The sequence below is a fragment of the Aotus nancymaae genome, unplaced genomic scaffold (genome assembly GCF_030222135.1).
Source record: "Aotus nancymaae isolate 86718 unplaced genomic scaffold, 86718_ANA_hifiasm-v0.15.2.pri h1tg000032l_0, whole genome shotgun sequence".
Lineage (NCBI taxonomy): Eukaryota > Metazoa > Chordata > Mammalia > Primates > Aotidae > Aotus > Aotus nancymaae.
The window spans coordinates 26,770,309-26,787,310 of NW_026988445.1; the positions used below are offsets into that span (position 1 = coordinate 26,770,309).

Below are 17,002 nucleotides of genomic sequence, written 5' to 3' on the forward strand. Positions count from 1 at the left end.
TATGTGCCCAGTTGAGGTCAAACAAGGTGACACTCTGCTCTCTCGTTTCAGCACTGCTGCTATCATCTTTTTGTGATCTAAAACCACAAGGTTTTAGCATTCATGTGCTTTTTGTTGGTGATTATGCTGTTTCAGATGACTCCTAGGTGAAGTGCTGGACAGTGTTCCTAAATGCCAGAAGGCTGTGCTGTGCCTTATGGAGAAAACGTGTGTTAGATAGCTTTGCTCAGGCTTAAGTTATAGCTCCATCGGCTGTGAGATCAGTGTTAACGAACAACAATATATATTAAATAAGGTGTCTTTAAACAGAAACACACATAAAATAAGGTTATGTATTGACCAGTTGAAGAAAATGTTGGGACCAGAGGCATGGAGAAGCCCAGCCCTGTATTTCCTAGAACAGCAGTGGGTCAGCATCCACTAATTCAGTATTCATGGTGACTTATGGAATATAGCTGCTGGAAATAATGAAAATGTACTTACTTTTAGTTCTTTTCTACCTTTGACATGGGAAGCATAAGATCAAAGTTACTTTAGATAAATAATCTACCACTACTCTATGCCTTAAAGCAGAACCTCTTGGAAACCAACCCAGAAAGGGAAGGCTCTGACTTACTTCTAACAAGTAGTAAAGAACAAACTCCATTAACAAGTGCAATGATCTGCACACAGTGGATCCTCAAAAAATGTTGTCTGACAACTTTCGAAACCCATTAGAGTATCTAATAGCCTCCCTATCAGAAAAGTATTCTTGTGTCTTACCCAAATCCCCAATGCAATTAAACCCCACCCCCCGTTTCTCTTTACGGTAGTAATGGAAGCTTGCTGGTCACCAGCTTCTGCTATAACAATCCTTCAGACATGCAAACGCATATTAAATCACTCTATGCTTCTCCATTTCCAAAGGAAAATAATCTTTAACATTTCTTTCACAGGTCTCATTTTCTGTCCTCTAATCATCTAAACGGCATTCATTCCACTTGGAAACACAATCACATCGTTCTTTTTGCCCTGTTAAAAAATCCATTCAGAACTGCAGTTTCCAACTCCTTGCCTCCAGAGTCCACATGCTGTCATAAATGTTTAACCGGTGGGGTCATCTTATATCAAGATCTCTATTAGCAACTGTTTAAATATGATTGTTCTTAGAATTCACCTTTTCTAAAAAAATTTATCTTTATGACAAAACGATGTTAATTATTAAAGACAATAGCTCAAATCCACAGACCGAAAAAGGGTTTTGTCCAAAGGACACAGACATAAAAAGTACAACTGAAGACAATCAGCGTATAAATGCAAGCTAATTATAAAGAAATTTGATGTTTATTGACCTAAGTTTTTAGAATATGCTTACCTTAAGGGGTTAAGGATTTGGATAAAAGCTCACGTGGCATTTGTTTTACGTTCTAATTGGGAATGTGTCTTGTCTCTGCCTTAGTGTCCAACTTTAAAAAATCTTACAGTTTAGACCACCAAGAGGTTGCACCATGTTCTACCCGTTACCACGTAAGCAAATATTTCTATTGTTTATTCTAAGACATTTTCTAAAAGTTAATCTAGATATTTAAGAGAACAAAAAGAAGCCTCTCGGGATTATGGGTTTGGATTATGAAGCTAAACCACTAGACAAAGTATGCTTAGAATAAGCAAGAGAGAATGGGGTATGAGGGCACCAAGTCAGGCGTCCTGAAAGTTGAACCCCTGTCAGAAGGTTTATATGTGATCTCAGGTTAGTCACATCACCTTCTGGGACCTACGTATCCTCATGAAGGGGAGGTACAAGATGATCTATAAGTTCTCTACTGTTTCAAAATTCTGTGCTTAAAGAGAGCACAGGCCGGGCATGGTGGCTCACGCCTATAACCTGAGCACTTTGGGAGGCCGAGGTGAGCAGATCACCTGAGGTCAGGAATTCCAGACCAGCCTGGCAAACATGGTGAAACCTTGTCTCTACCAAAAATACAAAAATTAGCCAGATGTGGTGGTATGCGCCTGTAGTCCCAGTTACTTGGGAGGCTGAGGCAGGAGAATCACTTGAACCCAGGAGGCAGAAGTTGCAGTGAACCGAGATCGCACCACTGCACTCCAGCCTGGGCTACAGAGCAAGATTTTGTCTTTAGATAAAAAATTTTAGTTTTCAAACATCTAAGTACTTACTATTGTCAGCTTCATCAATACCCTAAGTGTTTTGTGAATATTAACTGATTAAATTCTCAAGTCACCCTTTAAAGTAGCTATGATTTTAAACAAACTGAGGCCCAGAGGAGTTAAGAAAGCTGCTGAAGATCACATATCATAGAAAGTGCTTAGCAGAGCCCAGTGCACGCTCTCACCACTGTGCTATCTATAAGCTCCAGACTCGTTAAGCGACGAATGGTGCTATCGTAGAGGAGCATTACTTCTTCCTTTCATTTTAAAAATTGCACTTGCTTCTACCATTCCCATTTTTTAACTTTACAGAAGTCTAAGTTATCATTTATTCCATTGGTTGCAAAAGAGTGAAGACGGTTGCAAGAGTTTGGGGACACTCATAGGTATCCTTGATTATGGTGCCTGATACTTTTTAAAAGTCCCCAAACTCTCCTCTGGATGCACAAGTATATGAGGTCCACTTGAGGGTAATCTCCACTCAGGGACAGTGTGACGTGTATGGTTGTTTGTACGTTAGAAAAAAAGGTTTTTTGGTTTTTTTAAGATGGAGTCTTGCTCTGTCGCCCAGGCTGGAGTGCAGTGGTATGATCTCAGCTCACTGCAACCTCTGCCTCCCAGCAATTCTCCTGCCTCAGCCTCCTCAGTAGCTAGGACTACAGACCTGAGCCACCATACCTAATATTTTTTTGAGACAGAGTTTTGTTCTTGTCGCCCGGGCTGGAGTGCAATGGCGTGATCTCAGCTCACTGCAACCTCTACCTCCCGGGTTCTAGCAATTCTCCTTCCTCAGTCTCCCGAATAGCTGGGATTACAGGTTCCTTTCACAGTGCCCAGGTATTTATTTATTTTTTATTTTTAATAGAGACGGGGTTTCACCATGTTTGCCAGGCTGGTCTTGAACTCCTGACCTCAGGTGATCTGCCCTCCTGAGCCTCCCAAAGTACTGGTGTTACAGGCGTAAGCCACCGTACCTGGCCCTAATTTTCGTATTTTTAGCAAAGATGAGATTTCGCCATGTTGGCCAGGCTGGTCTCAAACTCCTGGCCTCACGTGATCCGCCTGCCTCAGCCTCCCAAAGTGCTGGGATTACAGGTGTGAGCCACCATGCCCAGCACATTAGAAAAATTAAGCCCAGAGACTATCTTTAGAACACAATGCAAGGGAAGGGGAAGCATGTGCAAATGCTGGTTTCACGGTGGAGGGCGGCAGGTGTGCTATTCTTTGTGCTGAGGCTGTCCCTTCTCAGACACTCTACACATGGCCGGTGTTAAGTAAGAGTTAGGTCATATGACTTTATGACTTGCCCTCCTAGACATCGATGGTTGAATCCAGGCTCACAACAGAGAGAAAGGACAGGGTGTACCTTCCAATGCTTACTTCTAGGTATTTGGAATCAGGCTGCAGACACTCCAGTCATTAAGGTCAGGCTTCCATTTGGGAGAGTGTCCAGTAAGGAATGGTCTTAAGTATTGATGTGTTGAATGGGTTGAGAGTGGGAGTCTTCAGAGATAAACAGGAGGATGGAGTAGACATTGTGAAGCAGACATAGTCAGAGACAGAGAGAGATGGAAAAGGCTGCCTGATTTTTAGAGGCCTGTTCACCACCAGGTCCCATAGCTCAGGAAGCATGGACGCACTTTCTGCCAGGGGTTTCGGCATGTCATCATTTTGAGGACATCATTGCTCATCATAAAATTTTCTTAAACGTAAGTCAGCATGAATATGTTTTTGTGTTTTACAGTCTTCAACTAATCACAACAACATGACCTTTGGAGTTTTCCGGAATTTCTTACCATTTGCAGAAGCATTATTTCTGGTTTGTTTACATACTCACTGTTTAGTTCTCTCATGTTTGTTTACGTGTTTATCAGTTAGCTCCTCGGTTGCCACCGTATCCCCACCACCTGGCACAGCGCCTAAGACCTACCAGGGACTTGATAAAATTAGGGTACCTCACTCACTGCTCTAACAAATAGATCAAAATATAGAATGGCTCAAAGACAAGCAAAGTTTATTTCTGGCTCACATACAGTCCAAGTAAATTGCATGTGGGGAAGGAGCAGGGGAAGGGGGCTTTGTTCAGCAAGGTCATTCTGAGACCAAGGTTGATGGTATCTTTACCATCTTCAACTCCTGGCTTCCAAGTAACCCTGGCCATTCAGGGTCTCCCATTCAGACAACAGAATGGGAAAAAGCATTGAGGCACATTCATGGGAAGTTTTTTGTTTGTTTTGTTTTGCTTTGTTTTGTTTTTGAGACGGAGTCTTGCTTTGTCACCCAGTCTGGAGTGCAGAGGCACGATCTTCGCTGACTGCAATCTCCACCTTCATGGGAAGTTCTTATGGGCTGGCCTGGAAGTAGCTACATCACTTCTGCCTACATGTAGTTGGCCTGATCTCAGGCATTAGCCAGAGAATGAAGATTAGCTGTGTGTCCAAGAAAAAGAGAAGAGCATGGAATGTGGTGAGCAGCTAGCAGTCCATAAATATCTACTGGGGAAGAAATAAACATGAGGGAAGCCAGAGAGGACGAAAGGAAGGCTTCTACGATCACAGTTGAGAGATGATGTCTTTCTGCAGAAATGACTGCTCTATCTGGCCATCCAATTTTCTGTGAAGCACACTATGGATTGCAGGTATAAATGGGTTTGCCTTGTCTTCCTCTGAATTGAAAACTCCATGAGTTTTTTGCTCAACTCCAGTTTTCCAGAATAAGGGTCATGCCTGCAATAAGTGCTAAATAAATGTTTGAGAATGAAACAAAACAAAACAAAATCCTCCTGCTCCACAATTATTAAGAGAAAGAGAAACAGGGACACTGTAAGCCACAGGGAGTTGAAAGTTCTCCACTGACCGAGGTTCAGTTTGGGAAACTCAAAATTACAGTTAGGTACTAAATACCTCCTGGGTGCTGAGCCCAGTGTTGACTGTTTATATATATATTTCAATCCTTTAAGTATCACTGTACATAATAACTGGAAACACCTAACGAGTGAAACAGGGGATAAATGGAGCTCCTGTTCTAAGATAATAGCAAGCAGAAAGAGTTACAGGATATAGTTCAAACTGAGATTAACTAGACAATTACTTGAAGCATTCCTTAATAAAAGGATCTTTCGTTTTTTCAAACAGATATTTCTATTCATCCATTTTTAGGCAGTAGTATGATTCTAAGTCACCCTGGTGGAAGGGATTGACGTTTGGTTGCACCAAGCATGTAGGAGCTTCCACACTGGTGGCTGGTCACAGGAATTAACTGGGACCAGCCAACAAAGTTGCTCTGAGCTGTGGGGTTGGAATGACCCCTTAGGATGCTGGGCAGGGCAGGCTACACCCCACGTAAGTGTAGTTCCTAAATCATCAGGGCTTGATGTGGAATAAAGAGTGAGCATGACTCATATGAGGCTGACTGCATTGTAAACTGATCAGGTATAGATTATAAACCATTTATCAACATCTAATGCAGTTAACCAATTATAAGGGCCAAATGGAATATATGAAGAGCAAAACTGTATAGAGAGTCCTTGCCCTGCAAGGGGTCCAGCCCCAGAATCACAGAGGTTTTAGCTACAAAGGATCTAAGATACAAGAGACTCATCCATAGACTTCTCTTCCTCCTCTTCCAGCCTTCTTAACTCAGACTAAACACAGGCCACATGCTGAGCATAGAACACCGTGCTTCTTTCTGAAAACACTCATCTCTCCCTCTCCATCACTCTGCCTCCTCCTACTGCTCTGTCCGTTACTTTCCTCAGGTCATTCACTCCCTTGATATTGTATGAGTGAAATACAAAGAGAACTGGATTGGGCAATTGCTTAAATTTGTATGTACAAAGATGCCCATTCAACACTATTATAAACAGTAATTTGGAAGGAAAATTGGAAAAGCATCCATGCCCATTAAAATGATGAGTTACATTTATGTGAGTTGTATTTATTGATATGGAGCAATAGCTATAATAAATTAAGTTGAAAAAAATCAGGACTAAGCAGAATGTATGATATTCAGTTTGGTTGTTTCAACAAATAAGTAATGTGCCATGCATGGTGCTAGCTATCAAGAGTACAATAGGATAATAGTGTAAATAAGACCACAATTTAAAATAGTAGTAAGTGCTATGAAGCAAAATGCAGGATAAGTATATAACTGATGAAAGATTTAACCTACTGCCATAAGTAAAAATGTTATATGTGTGGCGTTTAGTATGTGTGTGTTGTATATGCTTAGTGTGTGTGTGTACGAAAAAGGCTAAAATAAAATATTATATATCTCTCTACATAAAACCAACAGTTATTAGCCCTAAATAATTTCACTTATCTTTTCTTCTCAGCATGTTATGAATCTTCCAAAATTACCACGTGTTTCTTTAGTAATCAGAAAAAAACAAACTTTCAAAAAAATTAATTTGGTTTATTAAGCTTGTCTTAGTTTCCTCAGTTACATGTCAGATTTAGAGTTATCAGCCCTTTTTCATCTTCCCTTAAGATGAAATAAGAATTTATAATTCCTGACATTAGAGTGCATAAGGATATATTACTTTGACACATTTTAAAGTAACAGTAATAGAAAGCTTTGGAAAAAAAGAATCAGACAGACACCCCTTTTCCTGGGAAACATGGTGGGCTATTTTAGGCAGGGGTGCCACTGAGCCCACCTTCTGCCAGAGCCCAAGAGATCTCACAACTGTACTTGGCAACTCTTTAAAACTAATCCCCTGCCAAAGTTGAAGAGTCAGCTATATCTCAATGGGAAAGATCCAGAAAGGCGATTACAATATTTCTGATTAAATGTATTCCTTACAAAGATAAAAGGAAAATTAACTTGTGACATATTTTTAATCTTTGCTATTTATAATTTATCTCTGCTATTTGCAACTGTTTCCAGTACATTTAGTATAGCTCAGCTGTAAGCTTCCGTATGAAGTTAAAAGTGAAGCATTCTCTCTGCCACCTCTTGCTAACAGCTTAGAGAGCCACTCACAGGAGCACAGAACTCTTCCCCACTAAGGGCACAAAGTGTCTAGGGCATGAACTTGGTTGTCAAGTGATTTAAAAGATACCTGGGCCAATGCCCATCATAAGACATTCCAAAGGCTTACTCCAAAGTACCAAGTTCCTTAAAAAAATGCCTTTTTTTTTTTTTTTTTTGGTAAACTGCACATACTCATTGTCATGAAAAACTCTACTTAAATAAGAAAAAAAGAAGAACTAAGAAGAAAGTTCTAAAACATCTCTCAGATTCCACCACTGCTAGTAGTGTGGGGAGCACGTGCCTCAAAATTTCCATCTATATGCAGCATCCAGGTATTATATCCATTCTATGCATTGATGTGCTGTTACGTAAATGGGATTATTTGCTTCTTTTTTAAAAAACAAAAAATAAAGAAGGGTATTTAAAGCTTAAAAATAAGCAGATCTTGATTAGGAATTCCAAATCAGGATCGTGAGATGCCACATGATGGCTTGGGGAACCAGTAATGTTCTACACTTTGAGCTGGGTGCTAATTACAAGACTGTTCATTTTGCAAAAATGTGAGCCGTACATTTATGATTTGTGCACTTTATCATTTTTTATGTTATCTTAAACCTTTTTTTAACTTAAAAACCCCTGATTAAGTAAATCGACACTCCATACAAAGAAGAGAGGCAGGGAAAGGAAACACGTATAATCCTAAACCAGTAAAGTCAATGTGTACACAGCATTGAATTTTCAGTATCTTAAGGAATTAATCCATTATTTGTTCATGTACTTTCACACAGATTCAAGAGGCAGTTCTCCTAAGTCCTAGACTGAATAAATGGATATTCATTATTCTTCGACAGTTTTAAACTTAAGTTGTAAACACAGTTCTGCAAGGAATCTCCATGCCAAACAAATAAAAATTGAGACAGTCTTAGGCGTAGCAACACTGCATTATAGCATGCCCTTGCTACGACAGAACACGTAAGGAACCAGCCATACTTTCTATGAACTTATTAATCTGCTGAAGTGTCCATCAGAAACATTAAACCCATATGGATACAGTTGAAGTTAGTCAAAAAGTGAGATTTACGTATATACGGATGTGATTCTCCCCCTTTCCCCTATCAGATATTTCATCTATCTCTTAAGATACTTTTATATATTAAATATATTTTACATTTTGTTTATACTATTGAAACCAAAATAAGCACAGTGGTAAAATAAAACAGGAAATCAATCAAGTACTTTTGCAACACAAGCTATAAATCCAAACATGGCAAATTTCAGAATGCAAACAACAAATTTCTCCAAATAGATATGCTCTTCTTATATCTATGTGTAATTGGGCAGGGGGGGCACATCAAGGGAGTTGAATTGGTTGGTGGGTCTTAGGGAGTCTGTGTACTTCATAGAGCCAATAAGCAGATGCCCAGAGCTGAGTCCTAAGCGGTCCAGGATGTAAACTGGGAAGATTATGCACCTACTAGATGGCTAAGTCCAAGGAGTAAGATGGGAAGTTAGAGATGAAGTACAAAGGTCAGTGGTAATGAATGAGGAGTGTTGAAACGAGAAAGAGAAAGAAAGGAAGAGTGAATGTACCCCGTATCACAGCTTAACCTGAAGTGCCTAAGAAAGTTTTGATATTATTCTTGAGTCCACATTTCCTCCATCTTGAACCTATTTTATTTCTAGGCAATGCAGCTAATTAGCATCTATATTCTAGATCTTCTATCTATCGCATTGATTTTACGGTCAACTTTAGACTTAATCAGCCACCACTTCAATGGTATTTTCTCTAGCATCCCTGTATAGTGGCTTTTGTGTCTTCTTTCTCACCTAATGGGACCTGTGCAGCGTCCATCATGAATCATCAGTATCCATGAGGCTGAACAATAGGATAAACATTTGAACAAAACTCATATTTGCTTATTTTAAGCTTTGCGCTTCCTGTAGCCCATCAAGAGTAAGACCACAGCAAAATGAGTGAGACTACTCATCTTCATTATATTGTTGGTATGTGTAATTCATAATCTCTAATGCTCTTGACACCATCTCCAAGGAGAAACTCAAAGCCAACCAACACATTCAACTTCCCAAAACTTGTCACCACAATACTTCTTTTTCCAATAAATAGCATCTTAGATCCCCACTATTAATAAAATCACTCATACCTTTATTCTATGTGCTTTGGTTTCCAAGGGGAAGAGGGAGGTATTTTGTAGGCACTCAATTCTCCTTCACATCTTTCCAATCATCTGATTAATGTGGCTACAGGTTATCAATGATCAAGAAAGCAGCATTGTAGCCATTAGTAATTTCTAACTATATCTAATTTGTCCTCACTCATTACCTTTCGAACTTCTGAAAGCTGTGGACATAGGAACATAGGTGCATGTAACCTCTTATACTCTGGATTCATCTTCTTCTCCTAGGAACATAATCAAAAGCCTACTTATACATATATTAATACATATATATATATGCATGTGTTTCTCCTAGGACACAATACATTGTCACTCACTTCTAAACACCTCATTGGACTTTGGGACCAGACCATAGGACTCTTCTCTTATACAATTATTGACATGTGATATACATTAAGGAGATGAGACCTATTGCCTGTTACTCAAAGTCCAATAGATAATATAAATCGTAGACAGGTATGTGTTTTTTATGTGTGTGTGTGTGTGTGTGTGTGTGTGTGTGTATATATATATGTTATATAGGCTCTCAGACTTTTTTTTAACTCATGCCTTTATTCATTCAACACCACATGAAACCTACTATGTGAAAGGCACTGCTATGGTGTGCACATTTGCTTCCCCCACCTCCCAAACTCATTTGCCAAACCCTAATCCCCAGTGTGATAGTATTAGAAGGTGGGGCATCTGGAAGGTGATATCTTGAATGCTCTGCCCTCACTACTTGGATTAGTGCCCTTATAAGAGAGACACCAGTGATCTATCTAGCTCCTACCACCATGTGAAAACACAGCAAGAAGCCAACATCTATAAAGCAGAGAGCTGGCCCTCTCCAGACACCAAATCCGCTAGAACCCTGATCTTGGATTTCCTTGTCTCTATCAGAAATTAATTTCTGTAGTTTATTTTGTTTGTTTGTTTTTTGAGACAGAGTCTTGCTCTGTTGCCCAGGCTGGAGTGCAGTGGTTACTTGGTTCAATGCAACCTCTGCCTCCCGGGTTCAGGTGATTCTCTGCCTCAGCCTCTTGAGTAGATGGGATTACACATTCCCACCACCAAGCCCAGCTAACTTTTGTGTTTTTAGTAGAGCCGAGGTTTCACCGTGTTGGCCAGACTGGTCTCAAACTCCTGTCCTCAGGCATTCCGCCCACCTCAGCACCCCAAAGTGCTGAGATTACAGGCACGAGCCACCGTGCCTGGCAAATTTCTGTTGTGTATATGTTATGCAGACTGATGTATTTTGTTAGAGCATCCTGAACAGACTAAGACAGGTAGCATGCCAAGTAATGTAAGAATTACAATATTACAATGAGGGGATTCTTATTTACTTTTTTTTTTTTCCTCCTTGCTTCAAATGCCAGGGTCATTGCTTCTCCCTTTTACATTTCACCTCCAATCAGCGGCCAGTGCAGGTGAATTTTCTTTCACATCATCTCCTGCTTTTTCATTTTCTGCCATTCTAATTTAAATCCATATCATTAAATCCATCTAATTTAAATTCATATCATTTTTAACCTAGCTAATGTTTAGAGCTTCCTTCTAATTTTTCTCCTTGTCATGGTCTCCTAATTAAACATTCTATTTTGTACAAACATATTAACGTAATCTTCACAATGACCCAATGGAGGTAAGAATCATTATTCCCATTTACCAGGTAAGAAAGCTAAGAATTGAAAAGGTTTTTAAAATACTGTACAAAATCACACAATTAATAAGAGTGTAACACAGAAACTTAACTCCCAGCCAGGTACGGTGGCTCATGCCTGTAATCCCAGCACTTTGGGAGACCGAGGCGGGTGGATCACAAGGTCAGGAGATCGAGACCATACTAGCTAACACATCAAAACCCTGTCTCTCCTAAAAATACAAAAAATTAGCTGGGCGTGGTGCCACGTGCCAGTAGTCCCAGATACTCAAGAGGCTGAGGCAGAAGAAACACTTGAACCTGGGAGGTGGAGGTTGCAGTGAGTTAAGATCATGCCATTGCACTCCAGCCTTGGTGAAAGAGCGAGACTCTGTCTCAAAAAAAAAAAAAAAAGATAAAGAAATTTAACTCCCTACCTGACTTCACCACTATGCAACCTATGCATATAACAAAATTATACTTATACCTCATAAAGCTATACCAATAAAAATTAAAATTAAGAAAAAGAATGCTGGGTGTGTTGGCTCGTGTCTATAATCTCAGCACTTTGGGAGGCTAAGGCAGGCCGATCACTTGAGGCCAGGAGTTCAAGGCCAATCTGACCAACATGGTGAAACCCCATCTCTACTAAAAAATACAAAAATTAGCTGGCTGTGGTGGCGCGTGCCTGTAGTCCTGGCTACTCAGGAGGCTGAGACATGAGAATCACTTGAACCTCAGAGGTGGAGGTTGCAATGAGCTGAGATTGTGCCACTGCTCTCCAGCCTGGGTGACAGAGTGAGACTCTATCTTTAAAAAAAAGAAAGAAAGAAAAAGAAAAGAAAAAAGAAATTTAACTCCCTGTCTGAGCAAATTTATAACCTCTTTCCCTACAGACCGTCTCCCAGTTAGACACAGCTGTTCAAGGGAAATTGGTCTGAGTGGGAATATAAGGTGTTCATGAGCAAATGACAAAGAAACTAAAACAAGTGACAATGGGAACGAAGGACAGGAAGAGGGAAATGTCAAAGATGAGTAGAAATTTTGAGACTGGGTCACTGAAAGTTTCTGTAACTTGCTGTCAGGCCCCCATCTCCATCGGGCTCTCGTCCTCTCCACTTTGAAAGCCTGTATGATGAGGTGGTTTCAGGGCTGAGGGCCCCAGAGCCAGCCTGCATTCATTCCCACCCTGGCACCACCCCCCACTAGCTGTGTGCCCTTCAGAGAGCATAGAACTCCGTGTGTCTTACCTCAATGCAACAGGGGTAACAATTTAAAAATATGTATTTAAAAGCAAGAATGGGGATTACTAAAGCATTTAAAACACTTAGCACACAGGACATTATGTCCTTGATATTTGTAAAATATTATTGAGAACTTCCACACATTTTCCTTGCTTTGAAATATCTTAAAGTCATCTGCAATTATGTAGTATAGATTTAATAATCTGCATTTCCTTTAAATTTGTAAATAAAACATAAAAAGTAATCAGAGGCCAGAGCCAAAGCTGGGCTGGCTTGTTTGGTATAACATCCAGCAAGTTCTGACATGCTCCTGATTCTAATGAGGTCAAGGAGAGAGTTTTAAACACAGTGTCTTTTATCCTGGGTAAGTAAAATAACTGATCACATTTGCATGATGAGAAATATGATTGGTTTCCTTTTCATCATGGAAGGGATTTAATGAAAATCCAATCTATAGATTCACTCCTCTTCCAATCAGTGGTCTCTTACAGAGCTCTCACTAAAATGAAAGGTGAAACATGGTTGCCTCAGCAAAAGCCAGGTAGTCAGAATGCCTTCCCTGTAAAATTGTTGCCATTTTAGTATCTGTCATTAAGAAGAGCTCACTTAGACCAAAACTTTTATGTCAATGTAAAATTGGGTACTTTTTTCCAACCTTTTAAATAGTAATTAATCAAAATGACCAGAGGATGGCCTGGATGTAAACAGCTTGCAGCGATTCTCTTAGTTCCCACTGAGCCCTCCCACAACTCCAAAGGAAAGTTCACTCTCTCTGGAGGTCTATATACTTTCATCGGCTTGTACTATGACTGTACTTCAATGATCTCAGCCCCTGACCTGCTCCTCACTTCTCCCTGAACACTGTAGGTGAATGTCACTATGTGTATGTTAACGCCCACGCTCAAAGTGTGGTGGCCGGAGAGGGACCTGCATTTCAGCCTGGTCCTTGATAATCCTTAAAGGAATGTTCTCAGGCTAATGAAGGGAAGAAAGGAATGATTATGCCTCAAGTGTTCAGGCAAAACATTCCAAAGCACTCAGTGTCCCATTTAATCCTCATGCTGGATATGTGGCTTATTTATTTATTTTTAACCCATCTGCTGATTAAGGAGAAACAAGGGAGTCTTTATTTTGACTCCTCAACAGGTAAGAAGAACTGATGAGATGATAAAGGGCACGAGATGTCAGCTAAAGAGGGAAAAACCTGAGCTTTGTCTTGGCAGCAATTTCTCTGGTCTGTGTGCCTATGGGTGATCTAGGGATGGAGTGTGAAGGCAGGGAATGAGAGGAATGATTCTCATAGATCTGGTTTCCAATTTCCCCCTTTCTGAGTTGTTGGAAACGCAAACTCACTTCCAAAAATTCCCACCCTCCCTTTATCACCAGTCTCTTCATTCATCTGGATTAGAAACAGACATCATTTCCCACACATCAGCTGTGCAGTCAAATACGTATATTTCAGGCGTTCTCTCTCAACAGTAATAGGCTTTATTTTCTCCTCAATGTTATGCAATCTTATTATTATCAACATCCTTCACCCATTCATTCTTTCGAGAAAATGTTTAGTGGCCCCATTGTTACACACCGGTTCTTCCTCCCACCTCCCATGTTTTCACCCTTGTATCATGGGTGATTGGGAGGAGGCACTTGGAAAAGACACCCGGAGAGCAGAGACCAGGAGATAAGCACATTGTCACTTCCACAGTGAATTCTAAAGCCTCATCCAAAGAACTTAAGTTTACAGTAAGGATCACCTCACCCTGGGAATGTTTGCTTTACGGGACCGAATCAAACAAACTTCCTCCAAAGTCAGATCGTTCTTTCTTTGAAAACTTGGGTTCCTGTTGTTGCTGCCTGCCTATGATAGTTTTAAAAGAAAGAAAAAAAATCAGGGGGAAGTTTGCTGTAGTAATGCTTGATGCCTCCAGTAAACAGTGAAGCTCACAGAATGGTGACAATTCAAATCAAGCTGCTTAGGGATGAATGGGTCTGTACCCCACACGAACATATCGAGAAAACAGACAACTATTTCTTTGAAGCATCTCATGGAAATTACAATTATTTTGAGAGGAAAGAACACACTTCAGAGACTGCATTAATCAGGGTTTACATCTGAGGTCACCGTGGGACCCTCCTTCCCTGGCAGAGCCCAGCGAACGGTCTTATTAATTACAAGGCACCATTACCTCTGACATGAAAGGAATCATTTTTCAAAAATCAGTACTCTGGTGAAAAGAGTGTTCCTGCCCTTCTAGAAAAAAATGGACAGTGCCTCAGAGCTCAAGTGACTGTTCAGTCTCATGCTACCAACAGCCATTTTCACCAGCAGAGGCTAAGTATGCTTTCCCAGGTAATAAACTAGGTCTGTAGAAAACTCCAGAGTTTCTTACCATTGCGACCAATCTTCCTTCCCTCCCTGCAGAGTCCAGCAGCCAGGAGCTGTCGCTGATGTGCTGCTTCCCACAGCCTCTGGAGCCTTTGGAGGCAGAGAATGTTTCATGTGGCACAAACGTATCACCACCGATTACATTTCAGTCCTTCAATTGCTGGCCTCAATGCTTTGGAAATCAGCCAAAGAGAGCATGAAGAGAGAAAGGGCTGCAGCTTGCAATTTCAGAATTTCCCCTAGAAAGTGCTCTTAAAAACATAGGCCCTCATTTAGCATTTCAGCAAGCACCGAGGACTGCTGTGTTCAATTATGTCTCTCCCTCTTTTCCTTTTAAACTGAGAGGAGTTGTGTTGCTTGTGGAATGAAATGATAGTAAGAGCTCAAGCTGACCCAGGGGAGGCAGGCACTGTGCCGGCGTCCACGCACCTCCAACCTGAGTCGAAACAGCTGCGATTCCAATCAGAGTAAAGGAGAATCCTGCCTAGACAAAGGCGAACGAGAGGGGCAATGCTGATGAGCACTCCATGGTTACGGCAGCTCGGTCATCGGTGGGTGTTTGCTAAGTCCAGACTAAATCATGTGGCGTGGCGCTGTCAAATCTGAACAGGTGGAAAGGAAAGTTCTTTGCTCATCAAGGCAGTGTAAGATGCACAGCTTTAGCTTGAAGAGTATAATCAAAGTTCTTCAAATGCAGGGACCCTTTCTTCCAAGACGCTTTAAATCTAGCCTGTGCTGCTCAGTTATATTAAACTACGGGGCTCTTTGCTTTTCCTGTGCTTTGGCCACATTTTATCATTTAAAAATTTATCTCAGAAGAATTCAATCATCCAGCTAGCACGCTGCAGCAGCTGAACCTCATCCAAAGCTCAGACCGGGGCTCTTTAGGATAATAGCACACATAAGCAAAAACATCTGTTGATTGCCAAACTGTTGACTTGCCTTTCCTTCACCACCTGTGAATTTCAGGAGGGCAGGTACCATGCTTCTTTTGTTCACCTCTGTATCCCCAGGACAGTATCTATTCCATTGTAGAATATTTACTAGCTGAGTTAATCAATTGACTTCCCTCCACTGTTGGAAATGTTGGCAGAGTCCCATGAATTGGTAAAATTCCTTTTGCTTGGAGCTGATTTGTTCTGGGCTTGGGTTGGGTTCCTTTTGTTACTGCTTTTCCTCTTATCCAAATGGAAAAATTCACATCTTCTCATATGGTTAGGCCTAGAAAGGGCAGGAATAACTTTCAGCAAAGCTAAATACTTGTTCTAGAGCAAATTCATCCCCAGGAATACAATTCACGCTGATGGCCAAGGGTTCTGATTTCTTAGAAGAATCCATGGCATTTATCAGGCCTAATGGCATCAAGGAGCAGCTTGTGAATCAACAAAGCCACAGAAAAATACACACATTTTCACTCCCTCTGGGAAAAGGTCTTTTAGAATAGAGAAGCCAATATGGCAGGCAAATTAGGTGCCCACATGAGAGACCGAGATCTGGCCAAGATGTAGCTCAATGCTTGCACTGAGTAGGTTCTAGACACCCCTTCAAGGGGTAGAATGGATTCAGTAAGTCAATACGCTGAAACTCTGGGGCGTCTAACACTTGTCCCCACACTGGGATGAGCCGACATTGCCTCATGTGGATTCTCCGTTCATCATCCTATCCTGAGGGCCTTTCTCTGGAAACAGCCACATCACTGCCACTCTCCCTTAGACCACGCCCACTCACGTCTCCTCTCATGGGAAGAGGTGGCAACATCTACTGCAGTGTGGCCAGGAAAATAAGCACGGTCCACGTTTTCCCGTTAGCCTTTGTCTGTGAGTAACAGAAATTCCCTACTACGGCGTCAGTGAAGCGTCTCCCTTTCTTCCGTCTGTTCTTTAAGGTGCCATGTTAGTCTTTCATCCTTCAGGAAGACGTCCCTGATAGCTTCAGCTCACAGCAATTTATCTTCTCTATGACTGTCACTCAACAGCGCCCAGCCATTTAACATTGAATCATGCATTGTCTTCAGACACTTCTTGGATGACACTGGGGTTTTTATTTTTTATTTTTCGGTATCTTACCATCTAGCCAGATTGTAAACATATGTTTCCTGTATCAAATTCTTTTTTTTTGAGAGAGAGAGAGAGAGAGAGAGAATCGCTCTGTTGCCCAGACTGGAGTGCGATGGCACGATCTTGGCTCACTACAATCTCCGCCTCCCGGGTTCAAGCGATTCTCCCGTCTCAGCCTCCTGAGCAGCTGGGATTACAGGTGCACACCGCCATGCCCGGATAATTTTTTTGTATTTTAGTAGAGACGGGGTTTCACTGTGTTGCCCAGGCTGGTCTCAAACTCCTGAGCTCAGGTGATCCGCCGGCCTCAGCATCCCAAAGTGCTGGGGTTACAGGCGTGAGCCACTGTGCCCGCCTCAAATTCCTGAATAGCATCC

General features: G+C 41.3%; 1 protein-coding gene across 2 annotated transcripts in view; it reads right to left on the reverse strand.

Moving 5' to 3' along the window:
- The window catches only part of PLD5 (phospholipase D family member 5), a 307,787-nt gene extending 292,742 nt beyond the window's left edge, over positions 1-15,045 (reverse strand). For both annotated transcript variants that reach the window (XM_064383654.1, XM_064383653.1), the window contains exon 1: positions 14,573-15,045. In XM_064383654.1, the coding sequence (XP_064239724.1) occupies positions 14,573-14,575 (3 nt within the window). In that variant the 5' untranslated portion in view covers positions 14,576-15,045. The remainder of the gene's footprint in view (positions 1-14,572) is intronic.
- Between the last annotated feature and the right edge of the window lie 1,957 nt (positions 15,046-17,002).